This window comes from Pipistrellus hanaki (assembly GCF_964339955.1).
Source record: "Pipistrellus hanaki genome assembly, chromosome: 1".
Taxonomy (NCBI): domain Eukaryota; kingdom Metazoa; phylum Chordata; class Mammalia; order Chiroptera; family Vespertilionidae; genus Pipistrellus; species Pipistrellus hanaki.
Window position 1 is genome coordinate 159,893,635 of NC_140503.1, and position 13,452 is coordinate 159,907,086.

The 13,452-nt window shown below is 36.5% G+C and overlaps 1 protein-coding gene across 5 annotated transcripts in view; it reads left to right on the top strand.

Moving 5' to 3' along the window:
- WDFY3 (WD repeat and FYVE domain containing 3) overlaps positions 1-13,452 on the top strand; it is a 260,847-nt gene that overhangs the window by 173,355 nt on the left and 74,040 nt on the right. For 4 of the 5 annotated variants that reach the window (XM_084881536.1, XM_084881535.1, XM_084881533.1 and 1 more), the window contains 5 exons: positions 1,952-2,046; positions 5,663-5,783; positions 5,961-6,178; positions 10,756-10,991; positions 12,198-12,332. In XM_084881536.1, coding sequence (XP_084737662.1) covers positions 1,952-2,046; positions 5,663-5,783; positions 5,961-6,178; positions 10,756-10,991; positions 12,198-12,332 — 805 coding nt within the window. The remainder of the gene's footprint in view (positions 1-1,951; positions 2,047-5,662; positions 5,784-5,960; positions 6,179-10,755; positions 10,992-12,197; positions 12,333-13,452) is intronic. The other variant, XM_084881532.1, reaches the window with a different exon arrangement.

Genomic DNA, 13,452 nt, shown 5'->3' on the forward strand with positions numbered 1-13,452 from the left:
GCTGAGCAAAGATATAGGAATGAGCCCAATGTAATTAATTTTCCTGAACATAACAGTGTAGGGATTCTCGATCCTTATTTCTCTGTGTGCATGCGTGCACACAAACACACACACACACACACACACACACAGTGAACGTGCCTTCTCCTTTATATTTATTCTTTATCATTCAAAACAAATGATGCCATTTTATTTTTGCATATTTTAATCTTTTATACAATGTGAGTATTATTTTGCTGCTAATCTGAAATATGGTTTAACACCTATTTATGGGCTGTAGAATATTCTAATGCAGGGGTCTTCAAACTATGGCCCGCAGGCCACATGCGGCCCGCAGAGGAGTCTGATCCGGCCCGCCAGGTTTTTTGGGCAGTGAGCGCAGCCGAGGTGTTACAGTAGGAATTAGTAGTTCATATAGTCCGGCCCTCCAGCTCTCTGAGGGACCATGATCTGGCCCCCACTTTAAAAAGTTTGAGGACCCCTGTTCTAATGTTTATATGATAATTCACATCTTAACTGAAAATGGAAGGGAAAAAACTACCTAACCAAAGTATTTTCTAAATAGAAAATTACTATCAAAACCGGTTTGGCTCAGTGGATAGAGCGTTGGCCTGCAGACTGGGAGGTCCCAGATTTGATTCCGGTCAAGGGCATGTACCTTGGTTTCGGGCACATCCCCAGTGGGAGGTGTGCAGGGGGGCGGCTGATCGATGATTCTCTCTGATTGATGTTTCTAACTCTCTGTCCCTCTCATCCTCTCTGTAAAAAATCAATAATAAATAAATAAATAGAAAATTACTTAAACTGGTCTTGATCAACACTTTTCATGTAATCTTCCAGACACAAGTGAAATCACACCTACTTATTAGAGTATTCCCAGTAAACTAATCTCATCTGTATAACATGTAAATTATTCACATTTGTTTTCTCTACTTTACAAAATTAAGAAACTAAGGCTCAGGAGTGTTAAGCTACTTGCCCAAGTAACAGGATTAAAAATGGGATAGAGCCGAAACCGGTTTGGCTCAATGGAAAGAGCATCGGCTTGAGGACTGAAGGGTCCTGGGTTCGATTCCTGTCAAGGGCATATACCTTGGTTGCGGGCATATCCCCAGTAGGGGGTGTGCAAGAGGCAGCTGATCGATGACTCTCTCTCATCGATGTTTCTAGCTCTCTATCTCTCTCCCTTCCTCTCTGTACAAAATCAATAAAATATATATATTTTTTTAAAATGGGATAGAGCCAGGATTTTAACTTTACTTGTGTTTCCAAAACCTAAGTTCTTAACTACAGTGGATACATATAGATGTTAGGACATTTTAATTATTTATTTTTTTAAATATATTTTTAAATTGATTTTTCACAGAGAGGAAGGGAGAGGGATAGAGAGCTAGAAACATCAATGAGAGAGAAACATTGACCAGCTGCCTTCTGCACATCCCCTACTGGGGATGTGCCAGAAACCAATGTACATACCCTTGACCAGAATCGAACCTGGGACCTTTCAGTCCACAGACCAATGCTCTATCCACTGAGCCAAACCGGTTTCTGCAGGACATTTTAATTAGGATCATGCTATTTGATTAGTGAAATCATTTAGTTTAGTGCATTATAATTCTGGAAAAGTATAACTAAAGCATTGTAACATATACATGGTGGGCAAAAGTAGGTTTACAGTTTGTATGGAAAATAATAGAATAATAAATAATGATACAAGAATAAACTGGCGAGCTCACAACTGTAATGCTACTTTTGCCCACCCTATATTGTGGCTATAGCAATGGTCCTAGGAAAGATAAACCAAATGGGAATACCTGAAGGTCTGTAAAAGATTACTTAACACTGTTTTTCATTTTTTTGTTTTTGTTTTTTTTAAAATATATTTTGTTACTTGTTTGGGGGAGAGAAAAAAAGAATAAAACTCATAAACTTTTTTTCCTTATACTTAAAGGTTTGGCCAGTTTATTTCTTCTACTTTACCAACCTTTGCAGTTTGTGAGAAATTTGTCGTTATGGAAATAAACCATGAAGAGAAGCTTGACACTGGTGAGTGATTCTGGGGCTTGAGAACTAATTCCTTTGCCCTCTTCTCTGGCACAGGTCAGGCCTGCCCTGGGTGGATGCTGCCCTATCACCTTTCTCCTTACATTAGGGGTGTCGAACTCAATCAGAGAAGGGGCCAAAATCTAAAATCCAGCCTAAATCGCGGGCCGAATGGTTTACTGAACAGTCATAAACTGACAATGTCATAAACTTACAGCGGAGTGCAGTGATGACAGCGTGGTGCGGGCCACATTGCAAGGCCTGGCGGGCTGGATTTGGCCCGCGGGCCTTGTGTTTGACACATGTGCCTTACATTAATCTATTGGTCTCGTGCAGATGTATTTGTCTTAAATCAGTCATGTATAATATGCACAAGTTCAGAATTACACAGAACTTAATAGGATGTGAATTTTACTCTAGTAACAAAATTTTTCCCCATGTTTAGAGGCTTTGTAACATTATTCCTTTAAATAGCAGATTCTTTCAGGGTGATATTTTAACATTATTTGAATTTTTTAAAATTTACGCAATTCTCTTCAGAAACACAGTTACTTGCTACTGTGAATTATTTCTACATATTACTTTTATAACATTTATTTTCATTTTCCTGTTAAATATTTAGTAGTCACTTAGGGAAATAACTTTTTACCAGAAAATATTTTATGTACATATAAAATAAAAATAATTCCAGCTCAATTGGTTGGAGCAAAAGGTTGAGGATTCACTCTTGCCGGTGTTACTAAGTGGTTAGAGCATCTGACTGCACACCTAAGGGCCCTGGGTTCAATATCCTGTCAAGAGCACATGTGCCTGACCCAGCAACAGTCAGGAGGAAAATAGGTAACCAATCAGTATCTCTCTCTAAGGTGGATGTCTCTATCCCTCTCCATCTCCACCTCCCTTTCCCTCCCTCCTTCTCTCTCTCATTCTTCTTCTCCCCCTCCTTTTCTCCCTCTCTCAGACGTTTTCTCGCCTTCTCTTCTTGAGGATTTAAAAAATCTTTTTTAAACAATCAAGTCAATAGGTAACTCTTATTGAGTCCTTTATTTCTCCAGGTACTATTTAAGATCTTTAATATAACTTTATAACAACCCTATAAAATAGGTACTATTGTTATCTAAATTTTACAATGGAGGAAACTGGGGCTCAGAAAGATTGAGTAAAAGAAAGTTACCTGAAATCATATTTCTGCATTTGAACTCAGGCAGTCCAAATCAGTGATCTCCAACTGGTGGTCCGCGGACCACTGGTGGTCCGTGAGGTCTGAAAGGCTGGCGACCACTGGTCCAAATCAACACTATAAACTTTTTAACCACTGTATTATTCTATCATATGTCAGGATTATTTCTAAGTTTAGAAATAATATAAGCCAAGTAAATAGGAATTGAAGTGAAGTTACTATTAAAATCTTTAGAAATATATAACACATTTATTTCAAGTAGTTAAAAAATGTGGGGGAAATATTTCTCTAGTCTCCATCTTGTATTCAATAATAATAACTAATGTAAAAGTTTTTTCAAGAAAACAGTAGTAGAGATGTATAAATTAGCAAATTTTTCTGTTGATCTGTCAAATTGATTAGTATTCTCATCACTTCATCGCCATTTCAAGTAATAGAGAATGTTGGAAGCACATCACGGGTCTTGTTCTTATATGACATTTATTGTGTATTTGCTGTGGACTAAAGACTGTGTTAAGTATAATATGAAGTTCCAAGAAGTTAAACCATACTTTTTTCTTTCAAATAGTTTACACATTATTCAATAAAATGGCTTGAATAATGATTAACGGGGATATAATAATCATTGCAAAAGAATTAGCACGAAAGGACAGTACACTGGAATAAATAAAGCACCAGTTTGAATGGGAAGAGTTAGTGTGGAAATTCAGAGTTCATTGTTTTAAACTATATTTGAAAATTAGGGGAAGCATAACTGACAAGGAAAAGACTAGATGTAAAAATTAAGGAGAATCGTTAATTTCTGTGTGGATTGTCATTTTATTGAAACGAAATAATTGAAATGAAATAAATCCTGTTATCAATTTATGGTATGCTTTCAATAGGACAATTTGTAAATTACCAGTCCTGTGCCTCTGATAAGGAGGAGAGAACCTTGAGTTCTCCTAGGTAAGCTTGAAGTACTCTACCCAATGATTAAGCACCAAGTTAACATAAAAAGACAATGTTTAGCCGAAATCGGTTTGGCTCAGTGGTAAAGTGTCAGTCTGCGGACTGAAGGGTCCCGGGTTCGATTCCGGTCAAGGGCATATACCTTGGTTGCGGGCACATCCCTGGTAGGGGGTGTGCAAGAGGCAGCTGGTCGATGTTTCTCTCTCATCAATGTTTCTAGCTCTCTAGCTCTCTCCCTTCCTCTCTGTAAAAAATCAATAAAATATTAAAAAAAAAAAAAAAGACAATGTTTAAGGAGACAAATAGTCCCTTGCCCAAACTAGTAAAAGCATACACCCATGGTAAATCTAGCCTGAACTGCAAGTCTGGAATAAAGACAATCCTGTGGGTTATGACTTCCTAACCCATCGCTCATTAGTGGCAGAGCTGTACCTGGAACACTGGCCACTGATGCCCAGTCCTGTGTGCCTCCAGCATCATCCATTGAGATGCACAAGCTTTCTGTTTTCTGCCTTTTTTTTTTTTTTTCCAGTTTTTCTTGTGCTTTTGTATGCCTTTGCCTCTTTTCTATGCTGTTTACTTCTAACTTTTCTGGATGTATTATGTTTATTAAAAAGAGTATGCTTCCTCTTGTCAAGTTTAAATCTCATAAACTTAACTATGTTCTTCAAAAAGAAACTGGAAATTAAGGATTTGGATTATTGTCTTTTACTTATTTATTTTTATTTTTTTGGTTAATCCTCATCCGAGGATATTTTTCCATTGATCCTTCAGAAAGAGTGGAAGAAAGAGGGGGAAAAACAGAGGTAAACATCAGTGTGAGAAAAACACTGATGTGAGGGCCTGGGCCGGGGAGGAGCCTGCAAGCAAGGTACATGCCTTGACCGGAATCTAACCTGGGGCCCTTTGGTCCACGGTCCAGTGCTCTAAGCACTGAACCAAACTGGCTAGGGCTTGGATTGTTATTTTTATCCAATCCTTATTTGTTTACTTTGCCCTGTTAGTAGGGGAGGGGAATATTAATGTAAAAAAGGGTTCACAGCCCAGCCTGTGTGGGTCAGTGGTTGAGAATCGACCTATGAACCAGGAGATTGCGGTTCCATTGCGGTCAGGGCACAGGCCTGGGTTGAGGCTCCATCCCCAGTGTTAGGGGTAGGACGGGGCGTGCAGGAGGCAGCTGATCAATTATTTTTTCTCATCATTCATGTTTCTGTCTCTCCCCCTTCCTTCCTCTCTGCAGTCAATAAAAATATATTTTTTAAAAAGGGTTCACAGCCTTTTTATCACTTATTAAATAATGTAAATAAAAAAATTTTAGGATTCTAAAAAGAAATGTTTTAACAGAGGTTTTTTTGGTACATTTTAATGGAAAGTACTTCTAGAAAAAAAATGTTTTCTGACAGATACATTTTTCAGTGAATTTTCCTAGAACAGGGTTGGATATTTTATCCACCACTGGGCAATTTAATGTATTTATTTTCATTGTAGGAACTGAAGAAGAGTTTGGAGGCCTTGTGTCTGCTAATCTTATACTTTTGAGGAACAGACTTCTAGATATCTTGCTAAAACTAATTTACACATCTAAAGAAAAGACAAGCATTAATTTGCAGTAAGTAAAATCTTTTTAGAATTGATGGTACCAGTTAATTCATAATAGACAAAAGAATTTTTAATGACATATTGTTTAAGCCCTGAAATTTAGAATATCTTAAGAACAAAACCTAGTCTTATTCTTTTTTATAATTTGATTAATGTGTTTCCTTCTTACCTATCTGCCTTTGAATAGAGCCTGTGAAGAACTGGTCAGGACCCTGGGTTTTGACTGGATTATGATGTTTATGGAAGAGCACTTGCATCCCACCACAGTCACAGCAGCCATGAGGATTCTTGTTGTCCTGCTGAGTAATCAGTCTATTCTCATCAAGTTTAAAGAAGGACTCAGTGGTGGAGGGTGGCTGGAACAGACAGACTCGGTCTTAACAAATAAGATTGGAACTGTATTAGGTATGGGACTTTTGAAGTGAACTGCTTTAAAATAAGCTATTGTGTTTTGTTTTGTTTTTAAATCTTATGTGAGCTTATACTCTTCAGTTTATCTGACAACCTTTAAAGATCTAAATTTTAATTATTGATAGAATAAAAAGCTAAGAAAGTTTCAAATTTGGCTCTTTTTAATGGCAAATTAAAATGAAGTTATAGACAACGTTAAGATGTGGAAATCCAAGGGAATCCCTTATGATCTTTTTATTGCTTAATTCCCTTTATGATTAAGTGCATAACTAGCAAATGATCAGAACTGAATTAATAATAATAATATTTTCAGTTCTTATTCTGTGCCAGTTCCTAAATGCTTTATTTTCACAGTAACCCTATGAGATGTAAATACTATCATACCCATTTTGCAGATGAGAAAGCCAAGACAAAGAAGCAAAGTCACATGTTCAATAAACAATAGACAACATTTTTTAGTCCAGATCACTCAGAACCAAGCCCATGCTTTTAACAGTTATGTTACATTGCCAATCAAAGATTAAAGCTCACCCTGGCTGGTTTTGCTCAGTAGATAGAGTGTCGGCCTGCGGACTGAGGGGTCCTGGGTTTGATTCCAGTCAAGGGCACATGCCTGGGTTGTGTGCTCAATCCCCACTGTGAGGCGTGCAGGAGGCAGCTGATCTATGGTTCTCTGTCATCATTGATGTTTCTATCTCTCCTCCCTTCCTCTTTGAAATCAATTAAAAAAAAAAAAAAAAATATATATATATATATATATATATATATATATATATATTTAGAAAGATTTAAGCTCAAAGTTTCAGTCAAGGCTTCTTATTCTTTGCTTACAGTTGTATGCTGTTTTTAACATTGAAGTGAGCATTTAAGTAATATTAGAAAGTTATAGTTTGCTATATTAGAATAATTTGAACTGTTTTATTTCTGTTTATGTTAAAGAGCTTTAGAAAATATATTTTAAGATAACATTTTTATTCACAATTGTAATCACTCAATTCCTAAACTTTAAAACAATATATTTGTTTTTATAACATTATATTTTAAAATCATTTGTATTCTGCAACAAGCATCAATTTACCCTTGTCCAATGAAAATTTAGGGATCAGAATTTATATGTTTATATTTTCCATCACCAGAAAGGATATATTCAAGAAGATAAAATTGTTGCAACCCAGTGTGTGCAGACATAGCAAGCCATATCCACCCTCGGAATCAGAATTTAATATGTAATTTACCTGTTAAAAAATGTAAAAGTATAAATAGCTAGGTGCTATGCTACCTGTACTACTTTCTCAAATATTAAAGTAAATGACAGGAAGATAGCTTTCAATGTAGGATTATTTCATTGTTATTTTATTTTATTTTTTTTAAATATATTTTATTGATATTTTACAGAGAGGAGGAAGAGAGATAGAGAGCTAGAAACGTCGATGAGAGAGAAACATCGACCAGCTGCCTCTTGCACACCCCCCACCGGGGATGTGCCCGCAACCAATGTACATGCCCTTGACCGGAATCGAACCTGGGACCTTTCAGTCCGCAGTCCGACACTCTACCACTGAGCCAAACCGGTTTCGGCTCATTGTTATTTTAGATGTAGAAAATGAAGAAATAAATTCACTGTAAAATGGCTTCTTGAGAAAACTTTTGTTTACAATATGAATTTCAAATTATCATTGTAGATACTTTTATGATCTAAAAAATAATAACTGTTTTTCACTGACTCTGGAGAAGGGATATAGCTTCAGATGTTAGGAATAGTTTAGTAGCAAGAAGTTTAGTTTATTGGCCTTAATAATAACTACAAAGAATAAATAATGAAAGGCACAAAATAAGTGAATGGGAGTTTTCAATGCTAATCAACAGCACTGCTTCTCATTGAAGGCCAAAAACTGCAGTAGTGATAACAGCTAAGTTTCATATAGTACATTATGGTTTGAAGAATTCTTTAACATGTATCATCTCATTTGGCCTTTATGTTTCTAGAGACAGGTATATATTTTATGATATCTGTTACAATTTATATGAAATAAACCTGATGAATACAAGTTAAGGATTAATTTCTCTACTTGGGGAAGACTGTTAATTGCATGAGGTTCCTGAGTAAAGTGTCTAAGTCTCTGTATCCTGACTGTTAGTCCTGCCCTTTTTCCTGTCCTATATCAGTTCAGTAGTATCAGGAAAAGATGCTTATACCATATCTGACCTACCTGAATTTATGCATTAGAATTTAGATGTCTTTCATTGATAATTATTTACACATCGCATATGCTGCTCTGGTTCTAAAAAGGAAACTAGGTATTAAAATTTAAACTTGACTCAACTTAATATAATTTTCCCTGAATTTCTATCTGATACATACATATCAAATTTTCCTTCATGAAAATGCCTTCCATATAGCTGTAACTTGAACCTAAATGAAGCTTCATTGTTAATAACATATTAAGTAGTCCTTAAGACTAATTATAGGGAAAAGCAGGGTGTGAGAATTAGAAAAAAAAATGAATGCTAATATTTTCACTTAGAATATGTAGTTTAATAAAAATTTATTTTCCTGCCCTGGCTGATTTTGCTTAGTGGATAGAGAGTCAGCCTGTGGACTGAAGGGTCCCTGGTTCGATTCCAGCCAAGGGCACATGCCTGGGGTTGCCAGCTTGATCCCCAGCGGGGGGCGTGCAGAAGGCAGCCAATAATCAATGATTTTCTCTCATCATTGATGTTTCTAGCTCTCTTTCCCCTTTCCCTTCCTCTCTGAAATCAATAAAAATATATATTTTTTTTTTAATTTATTTTCCTATTGAAAGTATAAAAATATCCCACTTTATGTCTTTTGGCTCCTTAAAGCTAAAGACTTTTTTATACTCGTAATTTAATTTAGAATTTACTATAACCAAAATTTACCCAGTGTCCTAAGGCAGCCAATCTTTCAGAAATGAGGCAGTATCGTTAAGAAGGCCGAGAGAAACAGCATAACTTACAGGCTCTAACATAGCGGCATCAGGCTCCCAAGTCCTGGCGCCACCACTCATTAACTTTATGTCTTTGAGCACATGGCGTATCTTCCATGTTATGAAAAGTATAATAGCTTATTCTCATTTACATGTTCATTGTGCTTGAGCAATGAAATGGTGTATTAAAGAGGTTGGTAAGTTGCTGTGCAATTTTTTCTTAATTAGAAAAGCATACTTCAGATCATTAATTCATATCACACTGAGCATCAATTGGGATGAGATATTTAAAAAGCCATCTAGACACAATTTTTATTTTTTTTTAATCTTAAATAGGAGCAGGTAATGTGCTTACTTAATCCTAGGAAAACAAAACTGGCTATTTATTTAAATGAGATTTCTTTAGAGTACACATCAATCCTCCATATCTTGGTTACTATTCACAAAAATTTTTCATTGAACCTTTGGCCAACATTCATTCTGTGCTGATCATTATCCTTGGTTAGGAGTGGCAAAAGAACTTAGTGTTTTGGTTGCAGCCTCAAATTAGTTATACAACAAAGGAAACAGGATTGATAGGAAGGCTGATGCTGTAGGCTACATTAATAAGCAATGACCATCTTCTGGTAGAGCTCTATTTCTAGAAAGGGCTCTGGATGTTCAAATAGTCATAGTCACAGCATGCTCAGATTTGCTGTCCCACTTCTGGTCAACTTTCCCACAGACATACAGAACCTGTTTTAAGGAGAGATTATTTTGCTTAGTCTTATCTTTAAATTCATAGATAATTTAAAATTAAGTAGTTTATGATGATTTCATGACGAAATGTATTAAATACTAGAGGACCGGTGCACGAAATTTGTGCATTGGGTGTGTGAGTGTGTGTGTGTGTGTGTGTGTGTGTGTGTGTGTGTGTCTGTGTCCCTTAGCCCAGCCTGCGCCCTCTCTAATCTAGGACCCCTCAAGGGATGTCCAACTGCCTGTTTAGGCCCAATCTCTCTCACAATCCAGGACTGTTGGCTCCCAACCACTTCCCTGCCAGTCTGATTGATGCCTAACTTCTCTCCTGTTGGCCCAATTGCCCCTAACTGCCCTCCCCTGCCAGCCTGGTCCCCCCCAACTGCCCTCCCTTGCAGACTATCTTGTGTCCACGTGGGGACAGCAATCTTTGACCTCATGGTGGCGGCCATCTTGTGTGTTGGAGTGGTGGTCAATTTGCATATCACTTTTATTAGATAGGTTAGTATAGAAGTTATATTTAAGTTACATTTTTGTAGCACCCTAAAGTTTTGGCTCTCTTGAATTTTACTTTGTTCTTAAGGAAATGTTAGAGCTCTTTCAAGGTCATTCTTTTAATGAGCACAATTTTTATTACCTCTTGTATCTGATTATCTCGGCTATGTTTCAAGACCTGTATCCTAATAGGCAGGCTTGCTCAAGTCAAAGAAATAGTAAAGTAAAACTTGCCTGAAAGGTGAATTCAACAGTTGAACAGTTAATTGCCTATATTAATATGAATATTCTGGTGGAAAGGTCACATATACTGAATTACTTTCTTTGTTATTACAGCACAGTAATTGACTACTAATTTTGTACTTATTGTTATATTTCCTCTTCTTTTAGGATTCAATGTGGGCAGGAGTGCTGGTGGAAGGTCAACAGTCAGAGAGATTAACCGGGATGCTTGCCATTTTCCTGGTTTTCCAGTCCTTCAATCATTCCTTCCTAAGCACACTAATGTCCCTGCCCTCTATTTCCTGCTCATGGCATTGTTCCTGCAGCAGCCAGTTAGTGAGCTGCCAGAGAACCTGCAGGTCAGTGTGCCTGTCACCAGCAGCCGATGTAAGCAGGGTTGCCAGGTAGGAATTACCTAGTAAGGTGTAAGTGTAATTATATATGCCCCAAATCACCGTAGGATAACGGGTGAACCAGAGTAAAACCACTGATTCCATCTCTCTCACACATCTAGGGTTTGATTTGGGACAGAAAAATCAGAGAGTAGCACCGAAAATTTTTCCAAAAAGAAATCATTTATCTTAACTTGGTCTTTTATTCTTTATGGTTACTCTAAAAAAATTGTATATGCATAAAAACTTTGGATGATATTTGATTAGTGATCTAAAGAATTCTGTTGAGTTGCGTGATTTTATCTAGAAATACAATTTCTGTAGAATTAAAAATGAGGGGAGTGAATGGAGGAAAAAGGGGGACATGTAATACTTTCAATAATAAGGATTTTTTTTTTAAATAAAAAAAATTTAGGGGAATGTATGTGTATCAAAATTGGGTAGGAATGACAGGATTCTTAGTGCAAGTCAGTCTGATTATAAAAAAGTTTTCAATTTCTTAATGGTAACAACATCTATGTTAGGAAAACAGTAAGGCTTTGCTTGATTTCTAATTGAAGACTGTTGTGGATATCTATTATAGATTATGTTGATGGCACTGCAGAGACTTAGAGATTGAGTTTTAAACCCAGCTATGTGTGCATCATAAAGCCAAAGGCTATTCAAATAAATGTTAGTAGTTGACAAAACCTCTTAAATGAAACCACTGAGTCTATACCCTTACATTAAATCAAGATAAAGAGTCATGCTGAGCAGAATTTGGTTGGTTATGTAATTTTTCAAAATAAGCATTACACCATAAAGTGTTATATAAACTGCTAGGACTAAATTTCCTCTAACAGATTTTTGTCAGATCTTATCTGTATGTAATTTAAAAGTGAATTAGATCTTTTAAAAATCCTGCTTAAAATCATCAATTCTAAATCTCATCTCCTGGCTAATTAGCATGTATTTTATTTATTTTCTTCAGAGAAAAAAGAACAAAGCAATGTTTTTAACACAAGTACCTAAGTCAGGAAGATACATAAATTCACTCTTTCTTTATAAATGTAAAAATGAGTTTTAAAATGTAGGAAGGAGGAGTTCAGGGTCTATTCATCATTGCTCACTTTGAAAAAAACTAACTGGTTTCAAAGAAGTTATAGAATATTAGAAGTTACGAGGGTCTCTCTATTCGAAAAAACTGCCCGTGACTCACCTTCACTTTGCCCTCTGCAGTTTGATTTAGATTCCATTTGGACATTTATCTTTGGAGTTCCTGCCTCCAGCGGAACTGTGGTCTCTTCCATTCATAACGTGTGCACTGAAGCTGCCTTCTTACTGCTGGGGATGCTCCGCAGCATGCTGAACTCAGTAAGTTCTCGAGACACTCACTCCTGCTGATACTTCCTCTTCGCGACTCTTTTTTAAAATGGAGGGATCTTTTGAAAGCATACGTATGTACTTACAGCATGGAACCTCAGCCTCCTTGGCTTGTTATCTGTGGGACAAGGACGAACCATGCAATTGTATAGACCACAGACTGTGGGTTCAAATCCCATCTCTGGTACTTAAGACATACTAACCTCTATGTGCCTCCGTTTTCTTATGTATAAAATGCTGGTGTTAATGGGATGTATCCCTTAGGGTTGTTGTGAGGATATAATGATTTAGTATATACACAAAGCTCTTACAAGAGTACTTAGTATATAGTAATCGCTTCAATCAGTATAAGTTTTAGTTTGTATTTGTTTTTCCTAATTATTTTTTAACTTAGATATGAAGAATGTAAAGAGGAAATGACAAAATATATGTTCCTATCTATCTTATATGAGTACTGTGAATAATAACTTAATTTCTTTGCACAATTTAGGATTACATCATAAGAGGAATTATTAATGAGAATCTTTGGATTACAAGTACATGACAAATCTAATTGTGCTCAAACTATTCTTACGTCATTTTAGAAAAGAGCCGAAACCGGTTTGGCTCAATGGATAGAGCGTTGGCTTGGGGACTGAAAGGTCCCGGGTTCGATTCCGGTCAAGGGCATGTAACCTTGGTTGCGGGCATATCCCCAGTAGGGGGTGTGCAAGAGGCAGCTGATCGATGACTCTCTCTCATCGATGTTCCAAACTCTCTATCTCTCTCCCTTCCTCTCTGTACAAAATCAATAAAATATATTAAAAAAAAGAAAAAAGAATATTGCCCTTACATGTATTAATTTAGAATGCTTTATAATTTATATTTGGTTCCTACTCATAAACAAATACAAACATCTAAGTTTAAAAAAAAACACTTGAGGAAGTATCAAAAGATAGGTATTGTTCAGGTGTATTCTGTGTTTGTCCCTGTTTTATCATTATCATTGCTGCTGCTGTTATATTGTTGTTAAGAAAAACCACCCTATTGTATGTCTTCTGTACTATGAATATTCTACTATAACACAGCTTCACTTCCTACACTAGTCACCAAATATGTGGGGGTGGGGGGG